This window comes from Cardiocondyla obscurior, unplaced genomic scaffold (assembly GCF_019399895.1).
Source record: "Cardiocondyla obscurior isolate alpha-2009 unplaced genomic scaffold, Cobs3.1 scaffold41_0_353218, whole genome shotgun sequence".
Taxonomy (NCBI): Eukaryota; Metazoa; Arthropoda; class Insecta; order Hymenoptera; family Formicidae; genus Cardiocondyla; species Cardiocondyla obscurior.
In genome coordinates, this window is record NW_027228792.1 from 273366 (window position 1) to 290293 (window position 16928).

General features: G+C 45.4%; 2 protein-coding genes across 2 annotated transcripts; one reads left to right on the forward strand and one right to left on the reverse strand.

Moving 5' to 3' along the window:
* The first annotated feature begins 595 nt into the window (after window positions 1-595).
* Window positions 596-1193, forward strand: LOC139112691 (zinc finger CCCH domain-containing protein 10-like). The gene is made up of 2 exons (XM_070673763.1): window positions 596-617; window positions 709-1193. The coding sequence occupies exons 1-2, from the start codon at window positions 596-598 to the stop codon at window positions 1191-1193; spliced, it is 507 nt and encodes a 168-aa protein (XP_070529864.1).
* A 450-nt stretch (window positions 1194-1643) lies between these two features.
* Window positions 1644-3511, reverse strand: LOC139112696 (uncharacterized). Its single transcript, XM_070673768.1, has 3 exons — window positions 2214-3511; window positions 1951-2130; window positions 1644-1868 (listed from the first exon to the last, which is right to left on the reverse strand). The coding sequence occupies exons 1-3, from the start codon at window positions 2530-2532 to the stop codon at window positions 1858-1860; spliced, it is 510 nt and encodes a 169-aa protein (XP_070529869.1). The 5' UTR covers window positions 2533-3511; the 3' UTR covers window positions 1644-1857.
* Between the last annotated feature and the right edge of the window lie 13417 nt (window positions 3512-16928).

The following is a 16928-nucleotide window of genomic DNA, read 5'->3' on the forward strand; positions in this document are numbered from 1 at the left end:
TCGTACGAATAGTAGCCGTAAAATTTTAATATTACAGAAGGACAATTTTGCGTAAAGCCAACGTCACCGGCGTCTTCATTGCAATCATCATCATCATCATCATCGTCGTCGTCGTCGTCGTCGTCGTCATCGTTGCTCGCATTATATCGATTGTATAAGATAATATCGTTAAAATATAAAATTGTATTTTCTCGTTCAAGTGCCATTCGCGCTCTCGCTCACACCCTTTCACGCTCTCACTCGCATTCTTTAGTTATCGTTTGCAGATGCGTAACATGCTATCGCTAGATTCTTTTCTATATACCCGTGTGGTCAAAAAATCTTTTGCGTTTGTATGGGTGCCTTCGTTAGATATGGACGATTCTTTCTACACGCCTATGCGACAAAAATCTTTGGCGTCTGGAATCTTTTGTATCACGTTTCGTTTTCGTTGGCCCGGCGTCTATTTTCTTTGTTTATTGATGAGAACGACGACGACGACGACGACGACGACGACGACGATGTGACCATGCCTCACTCTCAGTCTCGCATCTGTACGTGCAGGAGCTCTTTTTCAAAAGACAGTCAAGAAAAGTGAAAAAAACTTTTAGTAAAAATGGCATATTTTGGGGAACCAGGTATGTATTATAATAGAATTTATAATACAATTTAGAAAAATAATTTAATCTGTTATAAAATAATATATAATATGTATTTTTATGTTTTTAGCTCAAAAACAACAGCTCTGCCGCGACTTCCAGCGAGGAGCCTGCTCGAATAGTTATTGTGCGTTTGTGCACCCTTACAGGTATTGTTTCAATTACCAAAATAAGAAGTGCACAAACGCGCAATGCAGATTCTTGCATGTAACGAGTGTGGAGCAGGCTCGTTACGAGGCCACCGGATTGACGTCAGCGAAATTACGCTACGAAGTTGGACGCACCCTGCAGAATTCCATCATCTGCGGGGACTACAAGGCCGGCAGGTGCAACAGGACGGACTGCCAACGTCGGCATATCGGGCACGACGAAAAACTTGAGTGCATAGTGTGCTGCGGCGAAATTGTGTTAGACACGTTCGGGGCGTCCAGTTGCGGGCACGTGTATTGCTACACGTGTGCCCTAAAGTGCCAAGGCCCCCCGCGTCCGTACACTATGCTTACGGTTGTGTGCCCGGTATGCCGATCCGTCGCCAGCTATGAGCAGTTGCATTAGCTTATGTTGTTTTTGCGTATATTGTATTTTTTTGCTTATGTTGTTTTACTTATGTTGTTTTGCTTCTGTCGTTTTTGCGTTGAATGTATGTAATGTAATTTTAAAGGTATTTTTAATGTAATTTTTAATGTAATTTTAATGTAATTTTAATGTAATTTTTAATGTAATTTTATGTTTTTATGATTATGTTTTTATACTTGTATTATTTTTAATGTAATTTTAATTTAATTGAATTTTTATGTTTGTATGATAATTTTTTGGTATTAAATAAGATAGAAAATATTATATTAAAACATATTTTATTTCTTATGTATTTTTAATTATTAAAAAACTTACAACTAATAAACTTGTTCAATTACTTAAAAATATACAAAAAATGAATATAATATAAAATATAAAAATGAATATAATATAAAATATAAAAATGAATATATAAAAAGAATACAAATACAAAAATAATAAAAATAAAATATTAAATAAAACTTAACCTAAACTTATAAACTAAAGGTGTATTAAGAAAAATAAAAATGAAAAAATGAAAAAATATACAAAAATGAATATAATATAAAATATAAAAATGAATATATAAAAAAGAAAAATGAAAATAATAAAAATAAAACTTAAACTTAACTTAACCTAAACTTATAAATTAATTTTGGAGTCCTTAGTCAGTGTCTGAAACAAAAAAAAGAAATTATTAACAGGGTATAAAATAAAATGTATTTAAATAATTAAAATTTATTTCAAATATACTTACATAGATTGATCTGCACCTTCCACTGTTTGCACACCGTGCAGAGATGTTTGGGCACTTGGCCCTGCATGGCAAATGGTATCACTTTCATGCACGGTGTGCAAAAGGAGTGACCGCAAATTAGGGCCTGGATCCCTTTGAAATGCTGCACCTGACAGAAGTTGCATCTCGGCGTGTTATCCTCTGTAAATTTTAAAAATATAAATTAAAAAATTAAAAATTAAAAAAAAAAAAAAAAAAAAAAAAAAAAAAATAAAAAAACTTACTGGGAAATGTTCCATTCTCGCAAGAGAGGCACTCCCACATGCACTCTCCGAGTAAAGTCTTTGTGCACGTGTGAGGCCTCTGATCCGGCGGGTACGTTTCGCGTAACAGGTACGCTAGGCGTTTTAGTTCGCAAAACGCCGTTTCCGTCATCGGCCGCACATGATGATGATTAATTTCATCCACCTCATCCTGGTTGAGGTGGACGAATTTGCACGTCGTTCCTGACAGGCACACCGACTTTGTACACCGCCGGACCTCGTGGAACATCTTGCAGTCACTCCTGGCGCAGATCTTCATCAAATAATCTCTGCAACTCATTTTTAAAGTAGGATGTTGCAAAAAAATTTTTTTGTTTTAATTTAAAACAGGTCTTGCCAAAAAAACAACAAAAGCCAAAAAAACAATACAAGCAAAAAACGACAACAGCAAAAACGACAACAGCAATAATAAAAAACAACACAAGCAATAATAAAAACAACAGAAGCAATAAAAACAATACTAGCAATTTTAAGATGTGTACTCCTCGACTGGCGAGCGACCGACTGACGAGCGACCGACTGAAAATCACGTGCTGCGTTTCTATCCGCTTCCATATGTGTGTTCGTAAATGCACAATGAATGATGCTTAAAGAAGCGGATATACGAACGGACTTAAGGCCCTTTCGGTGTAATTCATTCAGCCGGCGTATCGATCCACATGATGAAATTTCTTGCAATACCCAGGTGTATGAATAAAGTTGACATATCTACCGGGTCCACATTTTCTGTTTGCCCGACTCTAATTAACGAAACAAGAGCCGCATCGCCAGAGAGAATATCATTGACGGTAATCCACCCCCGCGCTTTTTCCATGATAATTTTAGCGAGTGTGATCTCTTGCTCCGTCCATATCTGGGCTCGCCGAGGCAAGATTCCGTCTAGAACACACGGTATCGCTTGCCACTTTAATTCACAGAATCGTTCGTCCAGTCGGAAACACTCATAAGGTAGTCTACAGGTTTTGCGAGCCCAGTCGCGAAGATGTACCGTAATCGACGTAGCACTAACATCATCGATGATTCCTCTTTGCCACTTTAAACCTTCTCGGATAGCAACAAGGGTTCCCACTGTAACTTCATGTGGTAACAGCATGAGGTTGGCTGCTGCAATCCTCATATGTGCAGTCAATTGTTCAAGCATCTCCAAATGAGCCTTCTCTCCGTTTGTTAACTTTACCCAAAATAGCGTGGGTGATTGTACGCGTATCACGCGTACTTCGTGCGGCCAGCGGGTAAGTTGCCTTATATTGATGTTGGAAATCATCTGAAAAAATATTTTATATTAATCGGAAATTTTTTTAAAAAAAGATATTAAAAATAATATCAGAAAAGATATTAAAAATAATATCAGAAAAGATACTTACATTTTTTGTAACTTGTTAATTGGCGACGATCAGTTACCGATGCCTGGTTGCAAGGAACTGATCGCTCGACGGTTGAAGAACTCATCTCGATCCAAATTGTTTTATACTGATAAAAAAATTATCGTTCTCACTCGCGTTGCCATTCACGTTGCCACTCACGTTGCCACTCACGTTACCCCGCATCAATGAAAAATAGACTGCTAAGAGAACAAAAGACTATGCGGCTAAATTCAAAGACTGCAAACGGAGGTAGTTGCTATTTAGCAGGTATGCATTTCTTTTCTCGGAAAGAGATAAGGTAAAGATTTTAATTCCCCCACATCATTGAAAAATAGACTGCTAAGAGAACAAAAGACTATGCGGCTAAATTCAAAGGCTGCAAACGGAGGTAGTTGTTATTTAGCAGGTGTGCATTTCTTTTCTCGGAAAGAGATAAGGTAACGATTTTCGTTCCCCCACATCTTTGAAAAATAGACTGCTCAGATAACAAAAACTATGCGGCTAAACTCAAAGACTCTGCAAACGGGGTAGTTGCTATTTAGCGGGTGTACATTTCTTTTGTCGGGCAGAGATAAGATAGCAATTTTAAAATACTGCAAAGTGAAACTTATGAAATGACTCATTATAATTTGAGAGAGGGTAAAAAATGTGTCACATGATTAATCAGGAGTAGGGGTAGAATATAAAGCATTCCTTAGGCCTCTCTTGTAACCACGCGCGAATCTCATTAGTGAACGAGCGATCGACGATAATGAACGTTGACGTGAGAATAGAAATCGGTGAAGAAATCGGTGAAGAAATAGAAATAGAAATCGGTGAGGAAATCGAAGAGGTTCATCCCCTGTCGGAGGATAGTGCTTGCGAAACCGACGATGACAACGATGAAACGGTTGAAAGTACTACGCGCAAAACGATCAATTTACGGAATTTAAACGCGATTAATCTGCGTACGAAATTTTGTGCCATATATTTTTATTATTGTGACGGGCGAGGATACAACGTGTGCGCTTCTTGTTTGGTGTTGATGCGAAACGATTTCAACGATTCCGTCTTCAAGATTCGTAAACACGTCGTAGGATCGTACGATAGTCTGAGCGGTACGTGGTGTTTGAACTGTAGAACCGCAACATTCGTTGTAATTTCGTGCGATATGTGCCCGGTATGCACGAATGCGTGAACAATGTACTTCGATTTCCATACTCACGTTGCTAATGTCGTTTTTATCGCTAATGTTGTTGTTTTGTTGTATTTATCGCTAATGTTGTATTTATTGCCAATGTCGTTGTTTTGTTGTATTTATTGCTAATGTCGTTGTTTTGTTGTATTTATTGCCAATGTCGTTGTTTTGTTGTATTTATTGCCAATGTCGTTGTTTTGTTGTATTTATTGCCAATGTCGTTGTTTTGTTGTATTTATTGCTAATGTCGTTGTTTTGTTGTATTTATTGCTAATGTCGTTTTTTAAAAAACATTAACGTGCAAGCATCGGTGTGAGAATCATTAAAAAATGGATCAAAGTTTTCTCGAGGAAGAGCGTGAACTCCTGGTGCAGGCTGACGCCGTGACCACCTTGGGAGAATTTTTCGTGTGGCTTGAGAGATGTGACGACCTAGTGAATCGACTCGAGGAACGCAGTCGCGCCAAGCGAACGCGCGTATCCGTCGGATGCGCGCAATCCACGGTGGCGAGTATCGCGCGACTTTTGGGTGTCAGGAAACATTTGTACGGACGTTACGTGCACCAGGGTGGCGAGTATGCGAGCACCAGTGCTGCCGACGGTGATGGTGACAACGCAGCTGGTGAACTCGAGTGGCGCGAGATCGAGACCGCGTTCAAAAGTCGTATCGCAACGGGTGTGGTAATAAACACAAACTACATCGAGCCGCTGCGATTCCTGGAGGACGCCGGTAACGCGGTGTGCGAGCGCGTACAGAACATCGTGCGTAAAACTAATTGCGTGAAAGTGAACACCGCGTTCAACGGTGAATTCACGGCCGGGGACAAACGCGCCAACAAAAGTATAACCACGAAAAACTGTGAGATCTTTCAAGATACTGATGTACGCGAGTGGTACCGATTACATGTTATCGAACCCACGCTGGCTTCTCTCGAGGAGTTTCAGGAGCGCGACAGCGGATGGGCGTTGTCGCGAATTTTGAACTTGTTGATCAACGTAAACAAGTACAATCCGATGCGTTCGGGATGTCACGTTACATTGTCGCGGAAAATAGTCGCTAAAAAAGCAGTGATATGCGTAAAATCGATGGATGACAAGTGTCTCGCGTGGTCGGTGGTGGCAGCTCTGTATCCCGTAAAGCAGCACGTGGATCGGGAATCGTCGTACCCGCATTACGCAACGGTGCTGAACGTCGAGGGTGTGGAGTTTCCCGCGACTCTTAAAGACGTTGCGAAACTCGAACGATTGAATGATATCTCGATCAACGTGTACGTCACAAAGACACGTGGAAAAGAAATAAACGTTCTACCTATACGCCTCAGCAATGAGAAGAAAAAGAGACACGTAAATTTATTGTACGTGCAACCCGATAACAACGATGACAACGATAACCAGAAAGTGGGACACTTTGCGTGTATCAGTAATCTATCACGCCTCGTCAGTTCGCAACTAAGCGGACGCGAGCATCGGAAACACATTTGTGATCGGTACGTATGGTTTTAAATATATAATTGATTTTTAAAATATTATTTTAAAATTATTATTTTGTAAAAAATATTTTATTTTTAGGTGTCTTCATTACTTTAGTTCGAGCGAGAAGCTCGAGGCTCACGTCATGGATTGCGGAATATTAAACGACTGCGCTATACGACTACCCAGCGAGGACGACAAATGGCTCAGCTTTTCTAATCACGACAACAAGGAGCGCGTGCCGTTCATCGTTTACGCCGATCTGGAGTGCGTGCTGCGAAATATCGATCCACCATCATCGCCCGAACAAACGACGTTTAATTATCAACATCACGAAGTATTCAGCGTGGGATACTACGTCCGATGCTCGTACGACGAGTCGCTCTCGAGATACGAATATCGTCGCGAACCTGATTGCGTCCAGTGGTTCGTCGAGCGGCTAGTGAGATTAGCTCATCGCGTAAAAACCGTAATCTCAAACGTTGTCCCGATGAAGACGTTGTCGAATGCGCAGCTCGAGGTGCACGAGAACGCGAAGCTGTGCCACGTATGCGAAAATCCGTTTGCGGCGGACGAGAAGCGTGTGCGCGATCATTGTCATTTGACCGGTCGGTATAGAGGTCCCGCGCACTCAAAATGTAACCTGCAATACCGCGACACGCGTTACATCCCCGTCGTATTTCACAATCTGTCGGGTTACGATGCACACTTTGTTATAAAGGAGATCGCCACAGCGTACGAGGGTAAAATTAATCTATTACCGATAACGAAGGAGAAATATATCTCCTTTACGAAACACGTTGACGATACGGCTGAGGGACAGGACTCGCGAACTGCGATAAAGTTGCGCTTTATAGACTCGTACAAATTTTTGAACGCTAGCCTCGACAAATTATCGTCTCTACTCGCCAAAGACAAATTGCGAATCTTGCGCGCTGAATTTGCGACACTTTCAGAAGAAAATTTCAATCTTCTGACGCGAAAAGGTGTATTTCCGTACGAGTACGTCAACAGCGTCGAAAAATTGAATGAGTCAAGCTTACCGTCGCGCGACTCATTCTTCAGTTCGCTGACCGGTGACACGGTGACCGAGTCAGATTACGCGCACGCTGAGACCGTATGGCAGCGGTTCTCCGTTCGAACTCTGGGCGAGTACAGCGATCTGTACCTCAAGACCGATGTACTGTTATTGGCTGACGTATTTGAAAATTTTCGCGACAGATGCGTCGAGAGTTACGGACTCGATCCCGCGCATTACTACACCTTACCCGGTTTCACGTGGGATGCGATGCTCAAGCATACGCGCATAAATTTCGAATTGTTGACCGACATCGACATGGTGATGTTCGTCGAACGCGGTATACGCGGCGGTCTAAGTCAATGCTCCAACAGATACGCGCGAGCCAATAACAGATACATGCGGTCGGGTTACGACTCGTCGAAACCTTCGTCGTACATTGTGTATTACGATGTAAATAACTTGTACGGATGGGCCATGTGTCAGCCGTTACCGTACGCGGACTTCGAATGGGTCGACGACAACGACCTCGCGAACCTCGACGTAGACGCGATCGCCGCGGACTCGCCCACGGGTTATATTCTCGAGGTGGATCTCGAGTATCCCGCGAGCGTGCACGACGCGCACTCCGATCTGCCGTTCTGTCCCACGCGAGAGAAACCACCGGGGGCGAAACACGATGTAAAACTTTTGGCTACGCTGTGTGATAAGAAGCGATACGTCATCCACTATCGCAATCTGCAGCTGTGCACGCGTCACGGTCTTCGCGTCACCAAGGTTTACCGCGTGCTGCGATTCACTCAATCGGCATGGTTGCGCGATTACATCGAGCTCAACACGCGACATCGAACTCGTGCGACCAACGATTTTGAAAAAAATTTGTTTAAACTGATGAACAACGCGGTGTTCGGTAAAACGATGGAGAACGTACGAAATCGCGTCGACGTTCGCTTGCTCTCGCAGTGGGACGGACGGTGCGGTGTGGAGGCGATGATCGCCAAACCGAATTTTCACAGCAGAAGCGTATTTGCGGAAAATTTAGTAGCTGTGGAATTACGTAAACTCGAGGTGAAATTCGCCAAGCCGATATACGTCGGTATGTCTATACTCGACATATCTAAAGTATGCTTGTACGAGTTTCATCACGAGTATATGATACCGACTTTCGGAGACAAATGTAGCGTCATGTATACCGACACGGACAGTCTTGTGTACAGCGTCGAGTGCGACGACGTATACGAGATGATGAAACGCGATATCGCGAGGTTCGACACGAGCGACTATCCGCCCGATAACGCGTATGGTATACCTCTCGCGAACAAAAAAATACCCGGCTTAATGAAGGATGAGTGTAACGGTGCGATCGTCACAGAGTTCGTCGGACTCAGAGCTAAGATGTATGCGATCAGGGTAGACGGTAGAAAAGACACCAAAAAAGCAAAGGGTGTAAAGAGCGGAGTCGTGGCGCGAACTATAACGTTCGACGATTACGTGAGGTGTCTCGAGGACGAGATCGCTATGACTCGCGACCAATCGTGCATCAGGTCGAAATTGCATGAGGTGTACACCGTGTCCGAGACAAAGATCGCTTTGAGTCCGTACGACGACAAGCGATATCTCGTGCCGAACTCGACCGAGACCTTGCCGTGGGGTCATTATCGCATACCTCGATAAAAAACGCAGTACACATGTACGCGGTATACATGTATGCAGTATGTATTATACTTCCGATTGACGCAACGTTTCTCGAGTGATTGTTAACATTCGCATATTTAGCATTTTGTGGAGAGTGATGGGATGATTGAGGCGTTCATGATTGCATTTTTTATTTTGCGGAGTATGAGATGTTCTTGGTTGCTTTGGTTTTTTATCAAATTTAGTCTGATTTTCACTTTGTAGTATTTGATGCGTTCATGATTGCCTCTTTTTCAATTTTATCTGGTTTAAAAATATTTTATAAAAGTCTCGAGCTCGTTATATGAAGCATGCGTGGAATAACATACATTATATGTATTATTCCTAGCACTGTCATTCTCCAACTATACTCGTATCTTTACCCCTTTACCCCTTTACCCCTTTACCCCTTTACCCCTTTACCCCTTTATTTTTACTGACGGTACAATAGTTGGTATTTCTTTTCTTTTTTCTTTTTTGGTATTTTTTGCAGCTAGCAAATGGGCTGGATTGCACAAAATAATTATTATTTTGCGGTGTATGAAGTGTTGTTGTTTACTAATGGTTTTTTTTCAAAATTTAATTTGATTTTCACTTTGTACCGTTTGATGCGTAGATTGCATCTTTTTTTAAAATTTATTCCTAGCGTTGTCATATTCTCCAACTATGCTCGTATTTTTACCCCTTTATTTTATTACTGACGGTACAAGAGTTGGTATTTCTTTTCTTTTTTCTTTTTTCTTTTTTTTGTTGTTACTGGTTTTGTTGTAACTGGTTTTGTTGTTACTGGTTTTGTTGTTACTGGTTTTGTTGTTACTGGTTTTGTTGTTTACCCTTTACCCCCTTTACCCCTTTACTCCTTTACTCCTTTACTCCTTTACTCCTTTACCCCCTTTACTCCTTTACCCCTTTACTTCTTTACCCCTTTATTTTTACTGACGGTACAATAGTTGGTATTTCTTTTCTTTTTTGGTTTTACCGGTTAATTGCGATATAATGTATGGGTTAACATTCGCATATTTTATTTTACGGTGTATGCGGTGTATGTGATGTTCTTGGTTGCTTATGTCGTTTTAAACTTAATTTGAATTTATTTTGTGGAGTGTTTGATGCGTTGATTGAGGTGTTCTTTGCGGAAATCTCGAAACGACCGACGAAACGGTCATGTTTTATATTTTTATGCGATGATGTACAGGTTTAAGTTAGTAGTCGCTAGCATGCCCTTACGTAGTACACATGTACGCAGTACACATGTACGCAGTACACATGTACGCAGTACACATGTACGCAGTACACATGTACGCAGTACACATGTACGCAGTATACATGTACGCAGTAAAGCAGTAAGCAGTATGTAGTATGTATTATAGATGTAATTATACAAATGAAGTAAAACATTGTACAATGCGTACGTTATATATTTTTCTCATTTTTATACATTTTTGTATCGAATCACACATACACATGTGTGAAATAAAAAAATTTATTAAACGATGCTGTTTTTGTCGATCCACGAATTGTGCGATCCGTCGAATCCCAACCATTTTACGTAGACCTTGTCACCCTTTTTGCGCAGAACCTTCTCCACCAGATACACGTCCGGATGCGTCGCGCGGTGCAACTCGTACTCGTAGAACGCTCCGGATATCGCCTCACCGCGATAATCCTCCAGTAGATAGGTAGCTGGATTAGTTTGCTGCACCTTAACGATCGTGAAAACCTCGGTGGTCCAATTCGGAGTGTATCCCTTTTCAAAAATCATTTTAAACTTGCTCACGCGTACTTTATCACCGACCCTGAATTTGGCCGGAGCGGCTATCTTTATAGCGCTGTACACGGTGTCGAGGAGTTTTTTGGCGATATCAGGTGTCACGTCAACGGGCCGCATGCCGATCGTTCGATGCTTGCGCCTATTGTACTCGTCTACGAGACGCGGTAGCGCGTCGAACCACTCATAATTACCATTGAGTGTAAACATCTTCCACATGGCGTTTTTGAGCGTGCGATTGAATCGTTCGACTATCGACGCCTTCATTACCGAGTATGTCGAGTAATGATTGACGCCGCGTTTCGCGAAAAGTCGTTGCACGTCGGCGTTGTAAAACTCCTTTCCCATGTCAGTTTGCAGATTTTTCGGGCATCGCCCGCTCTTTCGCATCAACTCCGCTAAAGCGTCAGCCGTCTCGCTGCCGCCTTTGTTCTTGAGCGGTATCGCCCACGCGTACTTGCCGAGTACGTCGATGACGGTAAGAATATAGCGGTAGCCTCGATTGAAACGCGCGTACGGTTGCATCTCGACGATATCAGCCTGCCACAGATCGTCATATCCCTTGACCACGACGCGTCTTCGCGGAAAATTTCTTCTCGCCGGGGCGTGCAACTCGTCAACGAGTCGCCTCCTCTCGGGACCTGCGTCGCTCGACTTGCGCGATCTAGACATGATCGATTCTGTCGCTCGATTCCTCCCGGTCGATCAATTTATAATCAAACCCGCCTCGCGCAGTTCCTCGACGATCGACAGAATTTCGTTGTCGTGAGCGTTGTGACCGGCTCGACGCGAAGCATCCAGCAATCGAAGACGATCCACGAGCTCGTTAGGATCGTCCCAGTGCACGTAGTCGATCGTGTGATCGTTTAACGTCATGAGGCGAGGTAATCCTTTACCGGAGCTTTTTCTTCTCGATTTCCTGGCCGAATCGCCTGACAGCAGCGGTGCGATCACCTTCACGTACTTTGAGCCTCTGTTACCCATGACGCGACCGCTGTCGCTGAAATCTTTCTTATGCGCGTTCGTCGCTTCGAGTATGCTCTTGTAGTGACGTTTATCCGCCTCGGTGTAAGCGGTTTCATCGGGTACCTTCTTGAAAATCAACTCGTACAGACCTTCCGTACCGGGATATCTCTTACCAGCGACGATTATATCATCGTTTTTATGGTCGAATTCGACATGCTTGTTCCCGAGCATTACTTTGTTCGTGTCAAAGTATATACCGAAAACGTCATCGATATTTATTCTTCTGTCACCGCTCGCCGCTTCCAGATACATCGTTGCCATCGATACGCTGGGCCGCGGCGTCGATACGCCAGATCGCGGCGTCGATACGCCGAACCGCGGCGTCGATGTGCGGGGCCGTGGCGTCGACGGAAGTTCGACGTTTTGGTCGTAACGTACGAATCGACGGTCGTATCACTCAATGACGGATTAGCTACGATCGTATCGCCTAACGTTGCCGACGACAACGAATCGTCAAACGTGACGTTTAAACGCCGTTCGGGTTTTGGTGTCGACCACAATCGTCGCTCCAGTTTCGGTGTCAATCGCTCCGATTTCGACTCCACCTTCGGTACCGCGATACCGGATTCCTCGACGGTCTCGACCATCCGCTTTAGAGGTTCGACGATGGGCTTGAGGCGCTTCTCCGACGCGATGTCGGCGTCGATCGTGTCGGTCTTTATAGCTCGATGCTTCCTGCGAATCGCCTCGCTCGTCTTCTCGATCTCCCGCGTAATCTTTTCATGCTCGCGCGCGTCATGGTTGTCGTTTCTCCCCGTCATATCGATCGTATCGCGCGATCCGTTCTCGACGAAGCGTCTTCGACGACTGATTGTCACGCGATATCATCAATCTGTTAAAAAATCAACTCGACGGTACCGCAAACACGTCGAATCCTCGCCTGTATCGCCCGTTGTCGAGCGGACTGTCCTTGTCGATTACCGCGAAACCGTGATCATGTTGCCAGCATTCGCGACACAACGCACTGAACTCGTCGTACGACATGTCGGTGTTGACGTGATCGTTGTACACGTGTTTCAGATTGGTTCCGTCCTGTTTGAACAGGATCAGCAGATTCGCGTTGTCGCGTATCAGATGCTTCGGTATCCTCGCGTACGACTGACACAGATAGAAGCAGTCTACGTTCGAGTGACGACCCATCGCGAAGTATTCTCTCACGGCGTCTTGCTTGTCGCACGCGATATCGTCAAAGACGAAGATCGAATGCGGAAGCGCCTCGCTCGGCGGAACGACGTCGCTGTTGTTGGAGAACGTGAAATAGCCGATCTCTTCGATCGGCGTCAGCAGACTTTCCAAGTACTGATACTTGGGCTGCTGCAGCGACTTCGAGTACACGTACACGTTCTCGAAACGCAAACCGTGCGGACTCTCCAACAGACTGATCAGAACGTTCGTTTTGCCGCAGTTCGATGGGCCGCACACGATCGCGCGCACGGTGTTTGGCAGCATCTCACCATGTCTGCGTTTTTTCTCCCTCTCGAGACTGTCCATCAGTCGTAATCTGTCGTCGCAATTCGCGACGCGTATCGTCTGCGGTTGTCGCACGAACCGCATCTCGTACCCGCTGTACGGAGACGATCACTCGCGCGCCTATTTATAGTCGCGCGACCCCGCGAATAGCTCATTAATCGACATGTATCTCGCGCTGAAACATCCCTTTGACGTGTTGAATTTGACCGCGGAACAGTTGAGCATCGTACCAAAAGCCGTTTTGCTGCACGTCTGCGGCGATTACGTTCATCACGTGTGGGACAAACTTCCCGTGCACTTGACGGAAGATCCGGAGGTTCGAACCTACCGCAGGTGCCTCGAGCATTACAATCAACCCTGGCAAGAAACGCACATCGACGGACCTGCTCCGTTAATCCGAGAGTGCGGCGAGTGTCAACGTCGTCTACCGCTTCATCGGAAGTAAAGTGCTGCGGCAAAGGTTTGTTGAATCGCGCGATAAACGCCCTCCCCTTCGAACTGCACATCCCCGGTTATCAATTTTGCGGGCCGGGAACTCGACTGAAGGAACGCATAGCGAGAGGCGATCGAGGCGTTAATCCGTTGGACGAAGCGTGTCGCGAGCACGACTTGGCGTACGCGCGAAGCAACGATCTCACAGATAGACACGCAGCGGACAAAGAACTCGCCAAGAGAGCGGGAAAACGCGTTATAGCGAAAGATTCAGGCTTACGCGAGAGAGCCGCCGCAGCAGCCGTGTGGGCTGCGATGAAAGCTAAAACGAAAATTGGGATGGGTATGTCGACTAGAAAGAACAGGTTGAGGACTGTGAGAAACAGAACGATTACGAAGAGGAGAAGAAGAAGTACGATTCGCAAAAAACGCATGCTTCCAACAGCAAAGCGCGGTGGCATGCTGCCGATCATTCCGATTCTCGGCGCAGTCGGATCACTTGTCGGTGGAGCCGCGAGTATAGCGAGAGCCGTAAACGAGAGAAAAGCTGCTCGCGCGGCAGCCGGTGGATCCGGCGTACATCTGGCCCCGTACAACGGTGGACGGGGTCTCTCTCTCAAGCCGTACAGGTACGGCAGAGGTATGACTGTTGCGAAGAGAGGAAGAAAAAAAAACGTCGAGCAGACGTTAAAAATGCCTTTGGGTGCGACTACAAACGTGCAGTTGAATCATCTGGCCAGACGTATGCGCGTTCCTTATTTCAGAGGCGTCTTTATGCGCGACACCCTACCTATGAGTGGTGCGCGTACAAACGAGAGCGGTATCGTGAACCTGGACAACGTGACGGGTCCGGGGACTCACTGGGTAGCGTACGCCAAAAGAGGAAATCGCGTCGCGTACTTTGACGGCTTCGGTAATCTCCGACCGCCCATAGAATTGGTGAGATATCTCGGAGTCGACGTCTCGTCGATAGAATACAATCGACGATCCTATCAAACGTACGATCAGAGTATCTGTGGACAGCTGTGTCTGCGATTTTTAAGTACGATCGACGCGATTACGTTTAAAAACTGACGTCGCGACATACTTCGTCTCAGTATCGCTTCGAACATGTCGATCACGCTCACGTTAACCGGTAGGAGCAGCGTTCTCCATTCGAGCTACTCACCGGCGTTGGATTTCAGCGACGGTGATTACGAGCTCGGTCTCACGGACTTTGCGACTTACAACACCATACCGAACGTCGATTCTACAAACAATAAATTCTACTACGGCACGGACGGCAAGGAAATTACGATTCCCGAGGGATCGTATGAGATACAGGCAATAGACAAATTTTTGAAACATGCGATGCCGCGACAACGCGACACCGCCGATGGTAATCGTAATGAGAAGAGCGAGAAGAACGATGATTTCTCGATAACGATTCGCGCAAACTTCAACACTATGAGAAGCGAGATCAAATCAGCGTACACGGTAAACTTTTCGAAACCAAACTCGTTGGGGCCGCTTCTCGGATTCTCGCCACACCGCGTACTGCAACCGCGAAAATGGCACGAGTCCGACTTACCGATCAATATAATCAACCTGAATATTATCCGCATCGAATGTAACGTAACCGCGGGAGCGTACTGCAACGGCGAACGCATGCACACGATTCACGAGTTTTCACCGAAAGTGCCACCAGGATATAAGATCACGGAAACGCCCACGCAAGTCATTTACCTGCCGATCATCGTGCGATACGTTACGGATCTCACGATACGCGTCACCAACCAGAACGGTCGACCGCTCGACTTTCGCGGAGAGGAGATCACCGTCAGATTGCACGTGCGACAACAACAACGACGACCACAACGATAACGTGGTATGTTAATACCGAACAAAACGAGTCGCGTTACAACGATCAGTTTCGGTGCTGGGACGATCCAACAGCCTGAACCGCAACAACAACATTTCGCTGTAAATAGCGTCGAAAGGATAGGAAGAAGAAAAAAAAGATTAACCGAAACAAACGTTGAATTTCTGAGATCGCTCGGATTCGCTGTGCGAAATAACTTTATCTGAACGATGTCCGACATTTTGAATATCCGAGACGAACCGGTCTTCGACGATCGAATCGTCAAGATCGAGACTCACGCTTACAATCCGTTCGCCAATACGACGTTCGAACACAGCGATGAGATAAGAATACCGATACAACAGCAAGATCTGTACACGCTACCGCACGATAGTTTTCTCTACGTCGAGGGAAAATTAACGAAGGGCAAGGTGGTTGCGGGAGCTGACGTGACTCTCGGAGACAACTGCATCGCCTTCATGTTCGACGAGATACGATACGAGCTCGACGGTGTGGAGATCGATCGTAACCGAAATGTCGGCATAACCAGCACGCTGAAAAATTACGCGACTGTTTCGTCCAACAGGAGCGTGATTCTGCGGAACGCGGGATGGCTCAGTCCCACGATCAATGCAAACGGTTACTTCAATTTCTGCGTACCGCTCAACATGCTGCTGGGATTTTGCGAGGACTATAGACGCGTCGTGATCAACGCTCGTCACGAATTGATTCTCATACGAGCGCGCAACGACAACAATTGCCTGGTGGGCAGTTCCGCGGTCGAGCCTAAGGTTGACTTGCTGAAAATACAATGGCGTATGCCTCACGTACTTTTAAACGAGGTAAAGAAATTGGCGATGTTGCGCACCTTGGAGAGCGGTCGATTCGTCAGTATGGGATTTCGCTCATGGGATCTGTATGAGTTTCCGCTACTGCAACTCACGACCAAGCACTCGTGGGCCATCAAGACCGCCACGCAACTCGAGAAACCTCGATACGTCATCTTCGCTCTGCAGACAGGTCGAAAGAACATCATGTCCGAGGACAACAGTCGTTTCGACGACTGCAAACTGACCAACGTGAAGCTCTATCTCAACTCCGAGTGCTACCCGTACGACGATATGAACCTCGACTTTAGCAAACGTAGATACGCGATTCTCTACGACGCGTACGCGCGTTTCTGCAAAGAATATTACGGCTACGAGTATCTCGAACCGAATCTCACCGTCACGTCGTTTCTGCTCAACGGTCCGTTCGTCATCATCGACTGCTCGCGTCAAAACGAGTCGGTTAAAACCGCTACCGTGGACGTGAGATTAGAGTTTGAATGCAAGGACAATGTAGCGCCAAATACCACGGCTTACTGTCTCATCATACACGATCGTTTGGTTCAATACAATCCGTTGACCAACGTTGTACGTAAGATCACGTAGAAATG